Below are 21,118 nucleotides of genomic sequence, written 5' to 3'. Positions count from 1 at the left end.
CACTTCTTTAGTCAATCTTATTATTTTGTGGGGTATTAGCAGACCCCACAGCACATGATTAAACAACTGGAAAATGGGATTGACTCCCCTACAATTGTATAACTTAACTAACACCTTATGTGTGGCTGGGATAATGAAATTGCCTAAAAACCACCATATCGCACTCCATAGGATTAACTATGGACTTGTGGAAATAATGGATGACCCCACTTTCTTTATGAATGGATTGAATGCTCCATGGGGGACTCCCCTTACCTCTTGACAAGTTTTCTCCCACTTGACAATGATCCTCTGTAATCAGGATATTGTTAAGGCTGGACCACTCAAAGGTCGTCTTATTGGTTTCATCCCTTAGTCATATTTATCCTAGAGGCCACCTCTGTTGAGGTGCAATTGCAAACAGATGCTTTAGCTAAGCATGGAACAGCCCTCCTCATAAAAAGAGCCTCAAAGCTCACTATGGGACAGTCCTTGACTGTAATGATGTCACATCAGGTCCAGATTTGTCTTAGAAGCCAAAGGCCACCAATGGATGATGGAGGCCAACTTATTAAATATTGGACTATACTTATAGATATGCCAGAATTAATACTTAAAACTTGTCAGACTTTAAACCTAGTTACCTGTATGCCTGAACCTGACCACTGTACTTCTTTCTCTATAGAGCAAAAATGTTCAAAAGTTATTGATCTTGCTTACTCTATTTGTCCAGATTTAAGATGCCCCTGTTAAAAATATGAATGACAGTTGGTTTTCTGATGACAGTAGTTTTCATAGAAAAAAAATAAGAAAAGCTATGTGTGCCATAGTGCTCACTAGCACTTTGCAATTGCCAAAGCCTAAGAATTAACATTTATACTGACTCCAAATATGCTTTCCTGGTACTACATGCCCATGGAGCTATTTGGAAAGAAAGGGGATTGCTATCAAGCCATAACTCCCCAATCCAATATGGGCCGAAGTTCCAAAACCCTCCTCATCGCTATACTAAGGATGGCATATATCAAATCTGGGATACACATCTGTGTCTTACACCCATGATTGGACAGCTCAGTCAGAAGGCAGTTTTATGCTGGGAACAAGAATCATACGAGTGGTACTTGGGCAAATAACACAAGATGTCTAGGATGGCTCACTAGAAATGTGTTCCCAAGTAATAGTACTCCAGGCTACTGACCGGTTTGCTACTGATTGGGCAAGGTGACCTGGCATCAGATGGCCAGCTCCGAACGGAACCCACTGGATATATGGAACCAACCTGTGGCCCTGGCTTCCTCCAGGGTGGATAGGTCGCTGTACTTTAGGATTTGCCTGGATCCATGGGCGCATTACTAAAACCATTACAACTCCAGCTAATCTCCCCAACTTGAAACAAAGATGGACACGATTTGTTTTTAAATGGTGTGATCACTTAGCATCCATCTTTGTTCCATCTGCGGGACTAGAGGATGTCATGTGGCATGTAGAAGCCCTTAATAAATATACTACAAAGGCACTCAATGATTCACTAAATGGCATCTCCCTACTTAATACCGAAGTGTCACAGACACGCAGGGAAGTCCTACAAAATAGGATGGCTTTAGATGTCCTTACAGCAGCCCAGGGTGGCACATGTGCAATTATCACGACAGAATGTTGCGTATACATCCCAGACTATCACAAAAATGTCACAGGAATAATAAAGGATATGAACACCCAGATTAAGGCCCTACAAGATCCTTCTCTCTCAGTAAATGGTTAAGTTCCTAATTTGAAGGAGGACTATGGCCGAATCTCTTTTTCGGGCTTTTCATTCTTATCGCCTTATTAATCTTAATATGTTGCTTTGTTCCATGTTTCTCTACTTGGTGCCGAGACTCCATTGCTACAAGGACTTCGCCACGACAGACGATCCTTGTCGCGCGCAAGGACGCCTCTTCACTGTCAGCACTGGATTCAGCTGCCTCCACCTTTGTAACTCCCTTATGTTCCTACCCTGATCAATATTGACCCAAGCAGGTAGGGACAGCTCTACGCCCCTATTCAGCACGAAGAAGTTACAGAAGATGAGACCTTCCACCTTCAACTCACTTAAAGATTTCAGGGTCAAGATTGTTCAGGGGGAAATGAAGGAGCAGGAGGCTGGCTGAGGAGAAAGCAAAAGCTGGCGCCTTGCACCCCACTTAGAGCAGGAACAAGACGAATGGATATAAGATTCTATCCATGATAAAGAAAAAGGGGGGAATGAAAGACCCCTCCCCTGGAAGATAGATAGGACAACTAACCGCTTGTTTGCTTTTCTGTGAACCGCTGGCTTTTAGGCGTAGATTAGGTTATTAATTGCGTGATTAATTGCTCTTTTGCCCTTCTGTAACTGTTTGGCTTATAGAAATAATAGAAGACGCCATGATGGCATTCCTACCTTCCCCCTTCTTGTTCCCCCTCCCTGCCTCTCTCCTCCCGCGCACGGGCCCTCAGAACCAATCAGCTTGTTCCCCCTTCCCGCCTCTCTCTTCCGCGCGAGCGGGTCCCCAAAGCCAATCAGCAAACTCCACGTATGCCTTTTTCAAAAGTTCTAACTGTCAACCAATCAGTTGCGTCCCACCCAAAACTTGTTTGCACCTGTCTATAAAAATCCTGCACCACCCCAGCCAGGTGTGCTCAGCTAGCAGGAGCTGCTGACCACCCGCAGGCGCGCGCTGACCACCCGCAGGCGCCTGCGTAACAATAAAGAACCTCTTGCTGATTGCATCCAGTGGCAGTGTTGGATTCTTGGGTAAGGGGATCCGCGGGTCTTTCAATAGCATTTCTTCAGGAGTAATCAAGGTGATAACAACACTTTTACAGAGCCTACTGTTTGCCTAAGACTCTTAAAAGCAGTGTACAGATTTTTAACTCATTAAAGCCTCTCCTAACAATCCAATGAGATATAAATATTCTCTTTATTTTACAGGAAATAGAATCACTAAGGAATTAAATAACTTGCTTGAGATCACAGAGCTAGTAAGAGATGATGATGAAATTTGAATACTGATAGTTTGGCTCCATAGTCCATGTCCTTTGGTGGAAGAGGAAACTTGATATGGGGCCAGTCTGGTTATTGCCAGTACAGTATGACGAGAAAAAAAATGTGCAGACCTGCTCTGAAGTCAATAAAGGCCTCTATCATTTTTTAACTGTACTAAGTATTAATCTTAAAATGCTCTTACCTTCTATCAGCTTGGCTCTGGGCATGACTTATCTTACAATGTTAAATACTGTGTGATGTTAGATATGTTCCTTATACTCGCTGAAACTCAGAAATTTTGTATGTGAAATGATAACGCAGTTGTTTAAAAAAGGACTTTTGTGAAAAATATATAGATAGGATAATGTACATAAGGAAGCTAGCACATTGCTTGGAACACAGGGAGAGGTCAATAAAATATACTTCCTTCTATTATTTCCTTTACAACTATTATTATTTTAAATACCACTGGCACTCTGATGCTTGAGCATTTGTTGTTTTCTCATTATAACAGTGGGATATCAGGATATACCTTTTATAATAATTTTTAAAAAGTTAGTTTTCTGCTGCTTCCAAAGCCTAATGCAAAAGCATAGGGCAGTTACTCAGAAGAGTACTACAAACATTTTTAATAGTGTAAGAATGTATCTTCAAAGAAAATTATTTTGTTGTAATTTCCTAAAAATTTACATTATTGCGTTCTGTATTAATTCAGGTTAAATGGATCAGGAAAAAAAAATAGCTCCTTTAAACAAAAAGTCAACAGTTTTAGATGACTTAAGAAATGACGTGCTAGGAATGGAAGAATATAATAGAGATTCTTCTATAAGACTTCTATAATAGAGATTCACTCCCAAAAACAGATTAAAAATAAGTGATTGATGAAGTGCTGATTCTGAGTTCAAAGAAAGTACGGTTGGTCTTCTACATTGGCATTATCCTACCTGACTCTTATATTTGTCTCGGTTACTACAGTAATCATACCAATGGGCCTCGTCACAGTGGCTGTACAATCCATGTAATATGTCTCATTATTAAAATGACCTTTTTAAAATTAAAATTTGATCATGTTATTTCACTGTTGAAAATCCTTCAAAAAATCTCCCTGTAGAGTCAATTCTAAAGATAAATACAGCTAACTTTATCAGTCTCTAACTGCATCTTCAGGCTTATAGGTACTCATGGTTTCCCAATATGTCACCATCACGATCCCCCTTCCCAGTTCAACCTACTGAACTAACATACTCTCTTAATAGTGATTTGGTATGTCCTTCTCCCACGTAGCAAGCACTACCATCCATGGTCATTCAATGTTGGTTTTACCTATTTACTTATTTGATAACACCCGTATTCGTTAAGTGTCCCACAGTTTTCCATAGCACCAAGTTCTTTCCTAGAGAGCTCTGTTATGGTATAGCTCGTTATGTTTTCATGTACTTCTTAATTTTAGGCTCTTCCAACACACTGAAGTCTCAGAAGATGAAGCAATTCACTATTTGTCTGGAACTCTGCTCACTGTGGCGCCAAGAGTCTAACTCATTTACCCTTCACATTCTAAAGTTTCCTTCCCTGCTGCTCCAGTGACAAATCCCCTGTTCCTCACTTTCCAATCTGTCCTCCATCCATTTCATCAGTCTTTTGTCTTCACTCCATTGAAATGACTAAGCCAAAGTCACCAAAATACTCTTGTTGTAATGTGTTGTTATTCAATTCTTAATTTGCATTTTGCTCAATCTCTGAGTAATTATCTCCTCCTTTTGATCACTTCATCTACCTTGAGCTTTTCTTTGGCCACAAAGACACCATATTAGCCTGCTTTTTTCTATACCACTGGTGATACAATCAATCTTCTTCTTCCTCTCTTCCTTTTTTTTTCCTTATCCTTTCTTCTTCTTTCTTTCCTTCCTTTCTTTTCTTCCTTCCTCCCGTCCTCTCTTTCCTCTTTCTTTCTTTTCCTTCCTCTCTCTTTCTTTCCTTTCTTTCACCTTTTCTTTCTCTTGTCTTCTCTTCTTTTCTCTTCTCTTCTTTCTTTGTAGCTTACCCTCCTCCCTTGATCTTTTAAAGGTTGTACACTCTCTGACCTAAGCCGTCTTCTTTTTTCTTTCTAACATCACTTAAAAATGCCATCTATTTCCATGTCATCAATATAGTAGGACTACTACATGTCTGTTATCTCAAATTCTTACTTTTGCTCAGAATCCTGCTATAATCTGCCTAATAAGCCTCTGAAAACTAATAAGTCTAAAACAATGCTCTTGAAATTTTATCTATACAATTCTCCATCTCAGTAAACGTCACTATCACCTAGCTCTAAGCCAAAAATCTAGGATTCATTCATCTTAATTTCTTTCCTTAGATTCAAATTCACATTTACATCTATGGTCGACCTATCAGTAAAGTTTCCCATCACCATTTAAAAAAGTATATCACGAAGCTTATCAATTCTCATCCTTGACTATGACCTTCCTATCAAAATTACCCTTACTTATCCTCTCCATTATTGCAATTGCCATTCCATCCTCGTGCTCCTACGCCATCCCTCCTTACAGAGTGATGTTTTAGAAAGTAGCTCAATGAATTCTCTCACTGCTTAGAGAAAATTCAAGCGTCCCACATACTTTGAGGGTCCATATGACTTGGCCTCCGCTCTGCTTCCCCAGACTCTTCTATCATGCTTGCCATCATTCACTCTGCTCCAGATACCTGGGATTCTTTTCTTTTCTTTTTTTTTTTAAAGATTTTATTTATTTATTTGACAGACAGAGATCACAAGTAGGCAGAGAGGCAGGCAGAGAGAGAGAGGAGGAAGCAGGTTCCCTGCTGAGCAGAGAGCCTGATGCTTAGCTCCATCCCAGGACCCTGGGATCATGACCTAAGCTGAGGGCAGAGGCTTTAACCTACTGAGCCACCCAGGTGCCTCAGATACCTGGGATTCTTGCTGTGGCTTGAACATGTCAAGATCTGTCTCTGCCTCATAGTCTATACACATGTTTACTTCAAAGATTTTATAACCCCCTCCATTCATTTCATTTGTATATAAAACAGCCGCATGCCCTGGGTTTCTTAGGACCTCCGCCCTTTCTTTACTTTTCTTCATACTACATACTACTATCTGAAAGAAGAGAACACATCACTGGTGTGTTGCTCAGTCTCCCTCTATTAAAATGTAAACTCCAAAAGGGCAGGAATCTTATCTTGTTCTTCAAAGCTAGATGAGAGATTGATACTTGGTAAGCACTCAGTAAATGCTTGGTGAATAAACTGTTGACAGACTTGTTGTATATTTGTGATATCTGTGTATATATTGTGGTTATACGTTCCTGTTCATCATTTCTGCATTATTCCTTTCTCCCAGTGATTTCCTAAATAAGCCATATATAACAATACAAAGTTTCATATTATTGTATATAAAAATACTATAAAAGTATCCCCAGCTATACATTACTATACATAGGATATTTTATAAAGTTTCAATTACTATGTATATTATTTATCTGAATATTTGTTTCCTATTTTAAAAGATACATATATCCCTACTGATCAGTAATACACTATATAACATATGGATTACCAGAGCAATGGGCTTTAGACAAGCATCCTGTGTTCAAACCCTGATTTTACTTTTATCTGTAAACCACAGAGTTTATACTCTCTTAAGAGAAACAATCTTATCTACCTCCTGTTATTGGTATCAACATAAAAAAAAAAAAGAAAAATGAAAGAAAGAAAATGCTTAATAGTTCTTTTTATAAATACTAATTGCTATTTATTATTATTATTATTTTTTAAAGATTTTATTTATGTATTTGACAGATAGAGATCACAAGTAGGCAGAGAGGCAGGCAGAGAGAGAGAGGAGGAAGCAGGCTCCCCGCTGAGCAGAGAGCCCAATGCGGGACTCGATCCCAGGACCCTGAGATCATCACCTGAGCTGAAGGCAGAGGCTTTAACCCACTGAGCCACCCAGGCGCCCCTATTTATTATTATTTTGAGTAACCTGTTCATGGATGGATAAATGGATAAATAAATGAATCAGTGAATGAGGGTTCAGCTCCTGTATTTCCTTATCAATTCTCTACTGCTCTAGAAAAGATGATATAAATGGGGTGTTGTTATGGAGAAAATACAAGTAAAAGTAGTTCTTTCTGAGATTCTGAAGTTTCTGTGGGGGAGGGGAGGCAACCAGATAAAGGTAATGGGATAAGCAGCTAATTAAAGACTTTCTGCCTAAGGGCAATAAATGGCAAGTTCAGGGGCTTTTCAAAAAAGACCTCCCACTAACAAAAGTACTTATGCCTTAGGCCATATATTGTCAGAGCTATTAGTGGCTGCAGGGGGTTATTTGAATCACAGAGTCTCAGAGGGAGGACAGCTTGGTGTTTTATGAGACTGAAAATTTTAAGAAATCTGAAGTGTAACAAGGTCAAATTTGGAAGATAAAAACTCAGTCTTTGGCATATATTTTTCAGTTTTATATTTATTCCAAGCCCAATGTTCTTATCAAAATATCATTGTACTTTATTATAATTTGCCTAAGAATGGCTGGATATGACAGATTTGTGCACAATTACTAAGTACCACTTAGATACTGGTCATTTAAACTTGTAGGTCCCCTACCTTAGTATTTGACCATGTTAACTGTAAGGACCACCCATCTGTCATGACTAATGGGGCTGTTTTTCACTCAACGGTTTAATTTTAGTCTGTCAGTTTTTGCAAAATTATGGAACATTTCATTGTGTTTTACTATAGCCAAAAAAAAAAAAAAAAAAAAAAAAACAAGGAAAGTGTTGGTAACCATAGTAAGAACCATGAAACTAAAATAATGCAGAGGAGATGGAAATCATTAGGAATGTGGAAAGCTGCCTTCTTTTGGTTTCAGATGGATGCTCACTTGGCTTAAGTTGTTAATTGAGTATTCACAGAATAGTAAACATAGAGAAAATACAATTATAAAATCTGGTAAATAGATTGTCAAAGATGATAACTAAACTGTAAAGAGTAAAAAGAGAATTTGTTCTCTCTCAGAATAAAACTACCCAGATCATATGTAAATCTATTGTTTGCTCTTTCCTACAGAAATAGTCTCAGAAGAGTTCCAAACTTCCAATGGCTTGTAAAGGTCTAAGCAAGCAAAGTGAGCAAGAGCATCAGTATCTGGTGAGGAGGGTATGTGTTGTAATGAACACTGGGTATTATATAAGACTGATGAATCACAGACTTGTACCCCTGAAACAAATAGAAAAAATTAATTAAGAAAGCCTGAAATTGAAAATACATGCCCCCCGGACTTGGGAAACTGTCCAGTTGTTTGACCTCTACAAGAATTCAGGAAATTATCATAGCTAATTGCTAAAATCCCTTCCCTGAATGAAAGTTTATTGACTATGTATTATATGCCAGGTCCTCTTTTGGAAGAACATAAAAACTATAGTGTCAGGACAGAGGTGGACAAGAAAGACTAAGAAACTAAAAACAAAACAAAATAAACAAAAAACAAAAACAGACAAAAAATCTCCCAAACGATACGTAATATGGTGGATGTTTGTCATTAAAGAAAAGCAGGGTAAAGGCATAGAATAAATGGAACTTGGGTAGCAGAAAATTATTTTGGATAGGATGTTCAAGGAAGATTATCAGTTTGAATGAAGTGATGTAGTAAGCCTAAAATTGGGAATGCATGTTCCAAGCAGAAGAAATAGAATGTTCAAAGATCTGAGGCAATTAATATTTTATTCATGACAAATGTTGATGATGAACTAAAATTAAAGATAATGCTTTGGGGTACCTGGGTAGCTCAGTAGGTTAAGCATCCACGAATTAAGCAACTCTTGATTTTGGCTCAGATCATGACCTCAGGGTTGTGAGATTGAGCCCCACATTGGGTTCTATGATCGGCAAGAATCTCCTTGTCCCTCTCCCTCTGCTCCTTCCCCTCCAAACTTCAAATAAATAAATAAATGCAATCTTAAAAATAAAACAAATAAAATTAAAGATAATGATTTGATACTAATCTAAAGAAGACTGGGTATTTGACTCTCATAGTTGAATCTTTAAGGCATCAAACCTTTTCCTTTTTAAAATATTTTAAGACACAATTATTTTTATTCAGAACATTTTGAAGCTAAAAATATTTACAATTAAAAATAGAAATACATGTATATTTTCATTTGGCAGTTAGACCAAATAGTAGACCCTAAACTGAGTTATCATCTGAGTGCCATTTAGAATCACCACCCTTCTAGTTTTGGACTCAATTTTATCATTAAGATAAAAGCATAAACCTTAGTAATAATATAGGGGTTTTCTTCCACTTTAAATAAAGATGATTTATTTTTAGCATTTAGAATTTGTATTCTTTTTATCCCACAATATATTATTTTTCTCTCTTTCTCTCTTTCCTTTTCTTAATCCTAAAATATCCTTTTGTTGGAGGCTATGGCATGGTTGGAGTTGAGGATCAAACCAGGCCCTGACTTGTGTCTCCTTTAAAGTCTGGACACCTTGATAATGGGGTAAAGACAGGAAAGTTGAGTAACACTGAGAAAGGGTCCATGCTATGTATCGTGCGCTTGCCTATGTGACTTCCCACACACTCTCCCTACAAAAGTGAATAATGTGGTCAGGGTCATGAATTCTTAGTTGGTCCTTGTTGTTCCTGTACCTCCCATAACCCACTCCCTGGTTGACTGTCTTGCTAATGGCTTTAGCCCAGACTACCTGGCATCACGAGGTTGGCTTGTAGTTAACGTAAACTTGTTATAGGAACTTCCGGTCATCAACTAAGTACTGACTCCTATTGCAGTCTGCCTTGTAAATGCTTGTAAGATGTGGAATAAAATCGGCACTGTTGGACATCCTCCCCAGTGTCCCTCCTGGCCCCATCTCTTTGTCTCTTAATTTCTTTTCACCATCCTCTTAACCCTTACGTTTCCTGGTCAGTTTGTCATGCCGGCCGCAACATCCTTTCTTTCATTTTTCTGGTTTTATTCCTTCTTTAATGTCTTTTTATCTCTTCTTCTAACCCTGTCTCATTTTTCATATTTTCATAGACAAAAGAAATTTCTTAGAATAATCAAGTTTTTTAACTTTTCAAGAACAGAGAAAAGTCTGAATGAAAATCTTTGTTAAATATACATAGTCAAAACCAATTACAGTCGTATTAATCACTGTTTAATTTTTTTTTCTTTCTTTCTTTTTTTTTTTTTGATAATGAGAATACAGCAGAGGGAAAGAAAAAATTGTAAGCAGGCTCCATACCCAGCTTGGAACCCATTGCAGGGCTGGATCTCATCACCCTGAGATGATGACCTGAGCCAAAATTAAGGGTCAGATGCTTAACCAACTGAGTTACCCAGGTACCCTACCACTGTTTAAATTTTAACTTCATTAATTTTATACTTTCACATATAATGAGAACAAACCAAATCATTAACATATGCCTTTTATTTTAAATCAGTTCCTTTTCAACCATTTGTCCTTAAATACGGCAATTGGTAGAAAGAAATTTCAGTCTCCCAAAATTAAATATTTTCTTAAATTAATATTTTAATAACAATTTTTAAATGACTGCTATTTTAATTTTAATTTTAATAAATATTTTATCATTTTAATAAATAATATTCTATTTTATTTTAATAAATAACTGCTATTATTCTCAAAAAATTGTTATTATATGTCATCCAATGTCTTTTTTAAAAGTTTTAAGTGCAAAAAAAATGTTACATTCAAGGGACCTTAAATTATTAAATTGGAAAGGATGATAAGAGTCCATGTGTTTTGCCTTTTTAAGATATAAAAATCTCCTGTGGAAGATAGTTTTTACATTTATTAACTTTAAAATGTTATTAAAACATATCAACAAATGAGAATCAATAATATCAAGCCTTTTGTCAGTACTGTGTGTCAATTCTATATTCTAGATCCAATACCTTTAGAATTAAAGTTTTATCTCCTGCTTCTGTGAGGGAAGATTTGGAAACAACAAAAACAACTTAATTATTGAGTACTTACTGGATTCTAAGAACTAATTGTCACAATAAACCTACAAGGGAATTCTCTTATATTCTTGATTTATTGATATGGCAATTGAGAATAAGAAATTGTGTAAATTTTCCAGGATCATGTAGTGACTCACCCACATCTCAGTGTTAAAGTCAGAGCACAAGACTATTATTGCCCAAGACTTAATTAACCCTTATACTAAGAACTTAGATTTCCCAGCTGTGGGAATTTTATTCGGTTTTACATGATTATTTACAATTTTCCCCATTAACATGATAAATAGACAAATAGAACCTTTAACAGATAATTTATAAAGTTACACTTCAGTACTCTGCATTGATAACAGGTTCTCTGAACACTCAAACTAGAGCAATGATATTTAAAGATTAATGAGCTAGTTTATGAATTGCCAGATGTCATTGTATCATTCTACTTTTATAAAAAATGAATATTTTCAAGGAATTTTCATTATGTATATGAAACTAAATGAAGACAGTTACTTACCTAGTTACCTTCTATTATACAGTATTGATATTTTCTATCAATACCTACATAAATAAAGTAAAAGTGACACAAATTATGTAAATAATTACCAGGAAAAGTGAGACAGAAATAATGACTGATTCTTGATATTTATAGAGAAATATTAAAAAATCTATTGTGAGGCTGAAGAGATTTATTATTATCATGTGTCTGTCTTCAATTATTAAGCTGATTTAAAGCAATGTAATTTCCGATTTATGCATATTGCATGACTAATTTTGGCATAGACATATAGGAACATTTCTCTCAGCTCATGGTCTTTAGTTTAGGATAATTTATTTATTACTATTTTATAAGAGTATGAAGTCAACATATATTGTGGCTCAAAAGGAGAAACATCTGTTTTGTCTGTATGAGAGTATAAAAGTACAGAAAGGGGAAGATCTGTTGGTTCCATTAACCCTACCCAGCTCCATGCTAGCTAAAATACTGGAGGGACATTAACTCCCAATGATTTGTTTTCTTGTACTTGTTGACTGTCAAAAATGTATTTCAATAGGATAAGAAATCTCACATTATATGTAGATATCAAATAAGAAGGAATTAGCTTATAAATCAAAACCTAAAAAGAAGCAGTCCTCTATTATTTAGGCTGGTATGGGGTCAGAAAAATTTAGTTACTGCCCCAGCTCCACCACCCACTATGTCCTGATAGTTTAAAAATAACTATTTTACCTCCCTAAAACTCAGTTTCTTCAACTGTAAATTCTTAAAGTAACTTTTCCAATTGGTTTGCTGTAAGGATTACATTAAATATGTATGTAAATTGCTCAGCATGAAAGCTGGCAAACAGAAAGGATTAAGTAATTGCTAATGGTATCAGAAATTGTGGTTATTTAGCTAAAAGATGAGAAAGTTGGAGAATCATTTATAGCCTTCTACTGATTTAAATTATTTTTATAGGTAGTTTTCAACAAAGAAAAGAATAACAGAATAATAGCTCCCATTCCACTTATTACAGTGGGCAGAACTAAAATATTTGGTGTAAGAAAAATGCCCTGTGAAATATGCTAGCTGTTTCTGTTTTGGAGCTGGTGATAACAAGTTCCTAGGAAGACCACGCAACCATTCTTCCTTACTTTATATTCATAATAGCCTTGATTTTTACCATATTCCTAGCACAATTACTAATAATGTCCTGATGTGGATGGAAAACACATGATACTTAGAGCAGACATATCCTAAACAATTACATCTTCTATAAATGGTATCAACAGAATTTACTCCTTCCTCAGAGAAAATCAGTATATTGATTCACAATTTGAAAGCACACTTTAGTTTAATGAACTATGAGCTAACATTATATTAAATCTCTGTTAAAATATGGTAAAATATGTTTTCAAAAATTAAAAATTAAAAATATTGATGCACATAATTTCTTTCCAGGTATGGCATCTGGGTGGCTGGCTCAGTGGCTTAAAGCCTCTGCCTTCAGTTCAGGTGGGTCGTGATCCCAGGATCCCAGGATCAAGCCTCCCATTATGCTCTCTGCTCAGCAGGGAGCCTGCTTTCTCCTCTCTCTCTGCCTGCCTCTCTGCCTAGTTAAATAAATAAATAAAATATTTAAAAATAAATAAGTAAAATACATTTTATATACCTATAAGTGTATATGTGTGCATATATACAATCATGTCACTCTTTGAAAAATTGGAATTGGGATTATTAAAATAAAAACAAAATTTTGCTTATCTTCTATTTAAATAATTCTTCCTCTTATTTTGTAAACCACATACCAATATAACTTTAATGAAAAAATTCAATTCGCAAGAGCTATTTCTTAACCTGAGATTAAATTTTACCATTCTTCTTTTAAAATAATACTGTATAATCAGGGGTACCTATGTGGCTCAGTCATTTAAGCATCAGACTCCTAATTTCGGTCTGGTCATGATACTGGTGTCCTGAGACCAAGCTCTGCCTTGGACTCTGTGCTCAGTGTGGAGTCTGCTTGAGATCCCCTCCATCTCTTTCTGTCCCTCACTCCCCACTAGTACATTTTCTCTCTCTCTCAAATAAATAAATCTTTAAAACAATAACATTATACCATGTAATCAAAGAAAATAATTTTCAGATATGCTCTCCGGACAAAAGAGTAATAAACTTCCTAGCATACCTTTTCCATATCTATAGAACTATACAAGAGCCAGAAGTCATTGTAATGAACTTGAAGTAATATAAAATTCTAAATTTTTTGTGGTTTAGGAACTATTTTAATCTGTTTAATATAATTTGACAGGATTAAGAGCTTATAATTTTAGAAAGTGTATATTCTATTTACCAATTTAAATTAGATACAGTCTTACAAAAATGAAGTTTTAAACAATTAGATTTCTGGCTAACTGTATGTATTCCACTCATCAAAAATGTATCACTTAGATTTATGAGATCTCTTATTTTGTATTTTTTACACATATTTACAAATAATAGATAAAAGAAAAAAAAGATTTCTTTTCTAATGCATATTTTGTAATTCTTTTGATACCAAAATAGAATACGTTAAAAAAAAAAATCAGCTTCTGAGATCTTTAAAAGATATATAAATTCTTTACATACTGGCTTAGGAATCTCTGCATAAAATTTTAGAGATGTTTATTTCAACAACCCCATATTAGTAGCATTCAAATTTTGTGTTACTGGCAATATGTGCATATATCTTCATACATCTAAATCAATAAATGAGGAAACTATCCAGCTAATTCAACACAAAATATTCTTCATTGATCACATTATATCTGAACTACAGCAAATACCCATATTTGCTTGTCCTATTTAGGTACATCATAACTAACGGGATATTTAAAAATTAAGGTATGACTATTAGATCTAAAATAGAATTATTGATAGATGCAAGATAACTAATTTTGATATAAAATATGTACAGTCACAAAGCATTCAAGTTTACATACTCACCAATACAGGTAGGTAAGGAATCATTCCATTGGGCCAAAGAATTGGGCACAGTATCACACCTAATTGCAATGGATCCATGGAGAATATATCCTGGATTACATTCAAAAAGAACCAATGAACCAACTGCAAATTCATTGCCAATCCTTCTTCCAAATCTTGGTTCAGGCACAGAGCTGCACTGTGTAGAACTTGTTCTAGGAACAGCTGTGTACAAATAATTATTGATTTTAATTTCATATTTGGGAGAGAAATGCAGATTTCAAAATGTAGCTATTTAAACAAATTTCAAAGAAATCTTTACTTTTTATCAGCACTGAAATTAACAACTTGAATATATTTCTAAAAGTTCTAATATTCATACAGAAAAAATATAATTTAAAATGAATACTGCTATTGTCATCAAGATTTTTTAATTAAAAAAAAATCTTACTTTTAATCCTTTAAACAACATCAAGTAAGTTTTTGTTTTTTTTTTTTTTTTTTTTGGTTTTACTAAACTCATTAATATAACAAAATAGTTTGAATTAGGTATTTCCATTTACAGGATGATGACTGAAAGATATATTTTTTCTTTTTAAACTAGGATACCATGTTCCAATATGTGTCAGGTTACATGAGGTAATGTCACATTTTATTTTTCAGTATTTCATAGATTTAAAAAAGAAATTAAACATTGTACTAATTTCACAGTTTGTTCACAAACTTAATTGTTCAAAATGTGTTTGTTATTCAATATAATTATGTTCAAGGCTAAGTATAAGTCAGACAGATTAACAACAATAGGAGTTTTATTTAATAATCATACAATATCAAATTTGAAATTGCTTTTAGTTTTTATAGGTATGTACTTCGATTGTGACTTTTTTTTTTTTTTGGTTTAGTAAAATAGAATGATAACAGGATGTTTTTTCTTTTTAAAACACATACAGATGGGATTAAAGAGTTTGACAACAGCCCAAAAAATGATATGATGAATTCCAAATAGACTGATTCCTCTTATGTGACTTGTAATAGTGCCTTTTTAAGTTCATAATATCATATACTGTTTAATGAAGGAATACTATTAAAAATGAAACAGTAAAATATTATAGACATTATAAATGGGATAAAGTTAATAAAAGTATCAAATCATGTATGTTTATAAATTTCTTAAAAATAAAGTTCAAGTTACATTTAAGAATAAATACTACATGTTCATACACAATTAAAACAAAATGTTTCAAATTATAGCCCTTAATATTTTAATGATAATGTTGAAGCTTGTCTATAAAAGGCGAGAAGAAACTGTGTAAATAAGCTTTCAATTGCACAAAAATATTTAATAGCCGTGAAGAAAGTTTGGAATCTCCTGAGAGAATGAAAAACTAAAATTTTAGAATGAAATAATGATTTCCCTGCTTGTCTAAGTACATCAGCACAAAATGCTGTACATTTTTAATTTAGAATGCTAGGCTATGGGAAAAATAGAAGATGCAGAGAGTGAAGAGTTGTCAGAAAAAAATGTTTGAAAACAATATGTTGGAAGGAAAGGAAATCATACTTGAGAATGATGATGGAAACAAAAGGTCACTTTTAACTTTGGTCAAATTAACAGTTTTCTAGTGATGCGGGAGGAACAGGGCGAAACTTTAAAAAAAAAAAAAAAACAACTAAAACCAACTTTGATCTCTCCTATATGGTTATGAGGATCTCATCATTAATAATTCTGAACATAGCATGAGGAAATTGATATCATTCCTTAGTGTGTTTCTAGGCTACAGGGTCACTTACCTTGATAAACAAAGTGAAATCCCTTAGCTGTTATTGGTCCAACTGAAGTAAATCGAATTGTGATCTGATTACCTGAACTCAGTGGAAGTGATTCTCCTACTCAACAAAACAAACACTAAGATATCATAAATAATTTCATTCAGTAAACCTAACAAATTATATTAATTTAAACTGTTATTTGAAAATGTCAATCTATGTTCTATCAAATTACTTTAAGATAGCCTACCTCTGACAATATATTTTCTTTGGGTTCAGTTTCAATCTCAACCTTTTTACCATAAGGCTTTTATTACATTTTGATACATATTGTCTCATTTCAAAAATAATCCTTAAATATTTTATATTACATTAAATACCACAGACTCAGTGACTAAATATTATATTTACTTGATTACAATCCCCCAAAATAGTTGGTTATATTTTTCTCAAGCGTTTGAGTTACTATTGTGTTTCTATTTTTGTTTAAAATAAAGAGTGATTCTATTTTCAGTTTATTTTTCATATGGATGACATAAATCTCAACTTTCACTCTAATACCAATCAAAGTCAGTCTTTAATCAATAACTGATGCATGGCAGTTCTATTAAAGGATACCTGAATGGGATCCTGAGAGGGAAGATAACAGAGAAGATTGCTGAGTTGGCCCATCATACACCTCAACAACATCGTGGAGTGATGTCTGGAAAAATACAAACTGGCCAAACACCACTGATCAACAGGAACCAGGAGAAGCAAACAAATCACCAACCATCCAAAAACGAAAACAAAAAACAACAACAAAAAAAAAAATAGAAAGAGGAGGAGAGAGAGAACAAAGTATTACAATATAATACTCATCTTTCTTCTACCTTTAAAAGAGGGTAGGTGCCAATTGGTTGATATGCCTAACACACATATCTCAGGTCATAAGGTAATGACCATGGCCTAAAAGCAATAAAATTTTTTAAATACTATTTTTTAAAAATAAATTAAATGGGTATAACATTTATCTGTAGATCAGAAACCGTAAGGTTGGTGATTAATACTTTACGATAACTCTGATTTTTCCCATTGGTAGTTTGGTTCTCTTCACTTTGTGACTCTCTTCTCTTTTTCTAATTTTTTTCTCCTCTTTTATATAAGATAGACAATATTTTAACTTAGGGGGATTTATTTAGATTGCTTTTAAAATGCTGTTCTGGTATAAGTAATAATTTCACTGGAAAAATATCAGCAAGATACTTTAAAGGTACAGTGTTTAGTTTACATTTTGACTTTACAATGATTCCTAAGCATTGTTAATATCTTGCCAAAATCAAGAAATATAATTTATAATTCCTCAGCTATTGAGATATATAATTTTACATAATGGTTGTTTTTTCATGGTAAATACCGATCTGAAGTACTTATCAATAGATATTTATAAAGGTCTCTTTTTTGTACTTTTCCTTTAATTATATGTAAACTTTATATGTAGAAATGACCCAAACTATAACTTAAAAGAAAGAACCTGTTCCAGAGCAGAAATAAGCTTGTATTTTGGGTTATTTTAAAAAAGAAAAAAATAATAAAAAATTATCCTTAAAACACTTTTTGAATAGAAAAATTATGGCATTTAAAAGAGTACTTTTTTAAGTTTAATAATGATAAGACAAAGTGATTTTTATAAGCTCAAAATCACATTACTGTAATTAAACTATACATATATATTTTAAAGTTCATTATAATTTACACTTGAGTCAAGGTGATGGTAATCCTCTGATGGTCTTGAAGACAGCCTAATTCATCTGAAACATGCTGAGTTTTTCATGTGAACACATACACATAATACTGTAAACAAAGATACACTTTTTTTTTTCTTTTGTGCCTGCTAAAATAAGCTGGTGATCTCAGTCCAGTTCTCTGTGAGGTAAAGGGAAATGAAGGCAGAGACAGAGTTGTTGCTTTGAACAATTCCTACACATTCCCGGGCTATTTTTCATAAATAATCCTCCTGAAAACATTTCTTAGAAGTTATGAAAACACATTTATGTTTCTATTGAATCAGTTACATGCATTCTACTTTTTTTTAATAGTTTACAAGTCATATGACATTTCAGTCCAGACCTTTTTAAAAGACCCATATATTGGTCCACCAAATTCCAAGCCATTTCCAAAATATTCCAAAAAATATTAAGTGTTTTTGCATTTTTTTTTTTAGATTGGTGCTTGATCTGTTTTCAACAGTGTCTTTGAAAGTTTCTACTATAATACAGATGTTGTCATTGCCTGTCCAAGTTTCGTCCCCCCCGCCCCCGCAATTGTGTTAGTCTAATGATGGGCACTTTGCTAAAAACACTGTGCAACGAGGCTCTTGGTAGATAAACTATTCTTTCTCTGTATCTTTTTTGGGAAGACATAAGAAAAAGAAACTACTTAAATTTAACATCGTTCAACCCTTTCTGCCAAATATTTCCAATATTTCCTTAGGAAACATGCCCAATTCCCAAGCAAACCACCACATTACAAACAATATCTAAAAAAAACCCCAAAAAACAAAAAACAAAACAACTCCCCTTCAAACAAACAAACGAACAAAACAACAACAGTCATCTAAGGGTTTTTCTAAGGAAAAAAAAGGAAAAACAATGATTTTTCTTGTTTTTAGACTCTTGTTCACAACTATTACCTTCCTACAGACAGACCAGAATTTTGTGTCACTTGTGAACTAGATATGTTAAAAGGGTAACTTCTAACAATAGAAACGTAAACACTGCATATTTGTATCATGTTAAGTAATGAAAACTGTGGGGCATGCCCTTGGAGTGTCCTTAGTAACTTAGGCCTGCAATTGGTGGTGCTCATTTTGAGATGACAGAGGGGAGAACTGAGAAGGGCAGGGGATAAGGAGTGGAGTGTTGAATCTAGCCTCATTAGTAGTAAAACTAGTAGTAAACTAGTAGTAAGCTACTACTCTTCAACAGGCTCTAACTGCAATAACTTACCCAATGGAAATCTTAACTTAAAAATAACTTTTATTAGGAAAAAAAAAAGTTACTCTGAGAGTATACTAAGCCATTATATGAAAAGTAAAAGTTTAAAGTATATTTTTGCATAACTTTTCTGTATTTTGAAAAATCAAGAACACCTGCATAGTGATATGATTTCCTATACATTACCAGGTTAAGTATTGCCTCATTAAATTACGTTAAGAGCCCTAACCAAATATTTCTCAGCTAGAAACCTCAAAAATTAATTGGTAAACCTTGTGTTTTGCTTCCCCAGGCCATCCACAAATGTCTTTATTTAGTTTTCTTACATTCACACAGCAGTAGGTCTTCTGCTTCTAAAATATTCTGAAGGGCCAACTGTACCCTTTGCATGGTTGAGGTCTTTGTAGGAAAATACTGTGAAAGACTTTAAGATGGATCAAAAGATAACTGGATGTTGTGTTGGGTGAGATGTTTTTTAGCCTACCCTTCTGGGTCACCTGTGTTTTGCGGGGGGGCAGTGGCGTATGCAATGGTTTATTGTCCAATGGACAGACCTTTAAATTCATTTCAGCATTCCATGCTTATCTATATATCTATGTATCGATCTGCCTCTCTATCCACTGATCTATACTTGGCTATTGAATTCTATATTAAACCACTGTAGTATTTACTAAAACCCTCTTTAATTCCTGAGTTAAATAAAATTTTTGATACAAAAAAATTTATAACATGTTTACTTTATATTTGCATGGGACTCAACTTATACTCTCTTTAAAAAACAAAACAAAACAAAAACACTGATCTACATACCTCAGTCTAATGACTGGACCATCATTTTATTTCTAGGACTACAATTAACCCCCAAAGTCTGGGCTGATCAGGCCATCTGAAATGATTAGCGAGCCCTCTGTCTTCTTTCTCTTAGTTTCCAACAGAGATACAAAGTTCTCTGCATCTCAGCTCCAGGGCAGCTTTCCCTCTCTCTGGAGATCTGCTTGTGAATATCAAAAGGACTTTGTTCTCAGGCTATTAGAATAGGCTATAAACACTAAGCTGCTTCTTAAGGGAAGCACCACTGTAAGTAAATTTTTCCCCTTTCTTAAGCATAATAGATCTTAAAAATAATGTTTTAACTCCTTTGTTATATGTGTATTATTGCAAGTTATAAAAAAGAAGAAAAGGGAAGCCTAATAAGGCAGAAATAAACATGTAAAATACCCCTACAAATCAGTCTATGCAAAGATTCTATTTATTATCTCTGAAATTACTTCTGAGCCTCTTATTTTCCATATATTTTATTCTAGAATACAGTTTGTTAATCTAACTAATATTGTTGATTCTATTCTATGAGGTACCAGAAACAACGTGAGTCAGAAAGCCAACTGGTCCAGAGAGTTTTTCTCTTAGACCCCATTAACTGTATTTGTAGTCATTCAGGTGGCAGCTTATCTTTACCTATGGAAAGATATTAAGTCAGCCAATTAAAGTAATTGTAAACCAACAATAGGACATGTTGGGCACATCTTTTAATGCAGATCATTGCTGTGCTAATTATTTAATCCATTCTTAAAAGCTAGTCCTCTACCAACCACAGAAGGGCAACATGTAGGAGGTGTTCTAGGCTGCATTAAAAAAAAAAAAAAATTATAAGGACGCCTGGGTGGCTCAGTCGGTTAAGCCGCTGCCTTCAGCTCAGGTCATGATCTCAGGGTCCTGGGATCCAGTCCCGCATGGGGCTCCTTGCTTGGCAGGGAGCCTGCTTCTCTCTCGGCCACTGCCTGCCACTCTGCCTGCTTGTGCGCGCTTTCTCTCTCTCTCTCTGACAAGTAAATAAATAAATAAAATCTTAAAAAAAAGTTACAATTTAAATTTTTTAATAAAGATTTTATTTATATATTTGAGAGAGAGAGTAGTGAGAGCAGGAACAGGGGGAGAAACAGGGAGCCTAAGGCGG

At 34.5% G+C, this 21,118-nt stretch overlaps 1 protein-coding gene across 5 annotated transcripts in view; it reads right to left on the bottom strand.

Annotated features, from left to right (window-relative positions):
• The window catches only part of CSMD3 (CUB and Sushi multiple domains 3), a 1,245,805-nt gene that overhangs the window by 166,529 nt on the left and 1,058,158 nt on the right, over positions 1–21,118 (bottom strand). For 3 of the 5 annotated variants that reach the window (XM_082720053.1, XM_082720055.1, XM_082720056.1), the window contains 3 exons: positions 16,808–16,921; positions 16,214–16,309; positions 14,444–14,647 (listed from right to left, as the gene is read on the bottom strand). In XM_082720053.1, the coding sequence (XP_082576179.1) occupies positions 14,444–14,647; positions 16,214–16,309; positions 16,808–16,921 (414 nt within the window). The remainder of the gene's footprint in view (positions 1–14,443; positions 14,648–16,213; positions 16,310–16,807; positions 16,922–21,118) is intronic. The other 2 variants (XM_082720054.1, XM_082720057.1) reach the window with 1 other exon arrangement.

The sequence above is a fragment of the Mustela nivalis genome (assembly GCF_964662115.1).
Source record: "Mustela nivalis genome assembly, chromosome: 2".
NCBI classification, from domain to species: Eukaryota; Metazoa; Chordata; class Mammalia; order Carnivora; family Mustelidae; genus Mustela; species Mustela nivalis.
The sequence above is the reverse complement of the archived record's forward strand: the minus strand, read 5'-3'. Positions and strand labels throughout refer to the sequence as shown.